Raw genomic sequence first — 1,706 nt, forward strand, 5'->3', positions numbered from 1 at the left:
ACTAAAACATATTGTGTCCATCATTCATGAGGAAGTATCTGAGATGGTTCGTGGCCTGAGTCAGGTAGCATCCAAGAGGTGAGGAAAGTTCATAGAATCATAGAATCATAGAATTGCCCAGGCCGGAAGGGACCTCCAAAGGCCATCTAGTCCGACCCCCCCGCAGTCAGCAGGGACACCCCCAACTAGACCAGGTTGCCCAGGGCCTCGTCGAGCCTCTCCTTGAATATCTCCAGGGAAGGGGCCTCAACCACCTCCCTGGGCAACCTGTCCCAGTGCTCCACCACCCTCACAGTGAAGAACCCTCTCCTCATCTCCAGTCTAAAGCTGTTCCCCTCCAGCTTGAAGCCATTGTCCCTCGTCCTGTCACTGCAGGCCTTTCTAAACAGGCTCTCCCCAGCCTTCCTGTAGCTCCCTTCAGGTACTGGAAGGCTGCTATTAGGTCTCCCCGGAGCCTCCTCTTCTCCAGGCTGAACAACCCCAGCTCCCTCAGCCTGTCCTCGTAGCAGAGGTGCTCCATCCCCCTGATCATCCTCGTGGCCCTCCTCTGGACCCTCTCCATCAGGTCCATGTCCTTCTTCTATTGAGGGCTCCAGCCCTGCACACAATACTCCAGGTGAGGTCTCACCAGAGCAGAGCAAAGTGGCAGAATCCCCTCTCTGGACCTGCTGGCAACATTTCTTTTGATGCAGCCCAGGATGGGATTGTCCTTCTGGGCTGCAAGTGCCCACTGCCTGCTCATGTCCAGCTTCTCCTCCACCAGCACCCCCAAGTCCCTTTCCTCAGGGCTGCTTTCCAATCCCTCACCCCCCAGTCTGTCCTGATGGTGAGGATTGTTCCTGCCCAGGTGCAGAACCTTGCATTTGCTCTTGTTGAACCTCATGAGGTTCACCTGGGCCCACCTCTCCAGCCTGTCCAGGTCCTTTTGGATGACATCCCGTCCCTCTGGTGTATCCACACCACCACACAGCTTGGTGTCGTCCTCAAACTTGCTGATGGTGCCTTTAATCCCCCTGTCTATATCAGTGATAAAAATGTTAAACAGTATTTGTCCCCGCAGAGCCTCTCTGCCACCCTCTGGGTGGTGGCCTCGGGCATCTCGGTGGCCTTGACCACGCTCTGCGGCATCTTGGGCGACCTCCTGGCCACCACTGGCCACAGCGGTGAGCTCTTGGACATCGGGGGGACACAAAATTTGTCACCCCCCTTCCCCCTTCCCGGTGCCACCGTGACGGTTTGGTGACACCCACCCTCCCCTCCCCAGGTGACCGGCTGCTTCGTGCCGTGGCCCTGAGCCCCTCCGAGGTTCAACGTGTCCTTCTGTGGGCTTTGGTGGCCTTGGTGGCCTCTTGGCTACTGAACCGCCTGCTGGGGCTACTGCTCCCCGTGCTGCGGTGGCTGAAGCTCTGCTGTTTCTTGGTGGCCTTCTTTCATGTCGCGACATGTCGGGAGAGCCCCACCACCCAGGCGGGGTTGCTCTTGGGGCTGTGGCTTCTTTACGCCCTCCTGGGGGGGCGGCTAGTGGCCCCCCCGTCCACTAGCCCCCAGCTTGAAGCTTCCCTGCGCAGCCTGGAGTGGAAGGTGGAGGAGCTGCGGCGGCGCCAGAGGTGGGGGGGGCCCCGAAACCGGGAGGAGTGACCCCCCCCAACTCTGTTTTTGGGGGGGGACACACACACACTGCACTGTCCCCCCCCTCAGCTTGGGTG

The 1,706-nt window shown here is 59.5% G+C and overlaps 1 protein-coding gene across 1 annotated transcript in view; it reads left to right on the top strand.

Annotated features, from left to right (window-relative positions):
- Positions 1-982: 982 nt before the first annotated feature.
- TMEM109 (transmembrane protein 109) overlaps positions 983-1,706 on the top strand; it is a gene marked incomplete at its 5' end in the record, with an annotated part of 13,527 nt that continues 12,803 nt past the window's right edge. The window contains 2 exons of the mRNA XM_014948729.1: positions 983-1,163; positions 1,265-1,700. Coding sequence (XP_014804215.1) covers positions 983-1,163; positions 1,265-1,638 — 555 coding nt within the window. The remainder of the gene's footprint in view (positions 1,164-1,264; positions 1,701-1,706) is intronic.

The sequence above is a fragment of the Calidris pugnax genome, unplaced genomic scaffold (genome assembly GCF_001431845.1).
Source record: "Calidris pugnax isolate Ruff unplaced genomic scaffold, ASM143184v1 scaffold107, whole genome shotgun sequence".
NCBI classification, from domain to species: domain Eukaryota; kingdom Metazoa; phylum Chordata; class Aves; order Charadriiformes; family Scolopacidae; genus Calidris; species Calidris pugnax.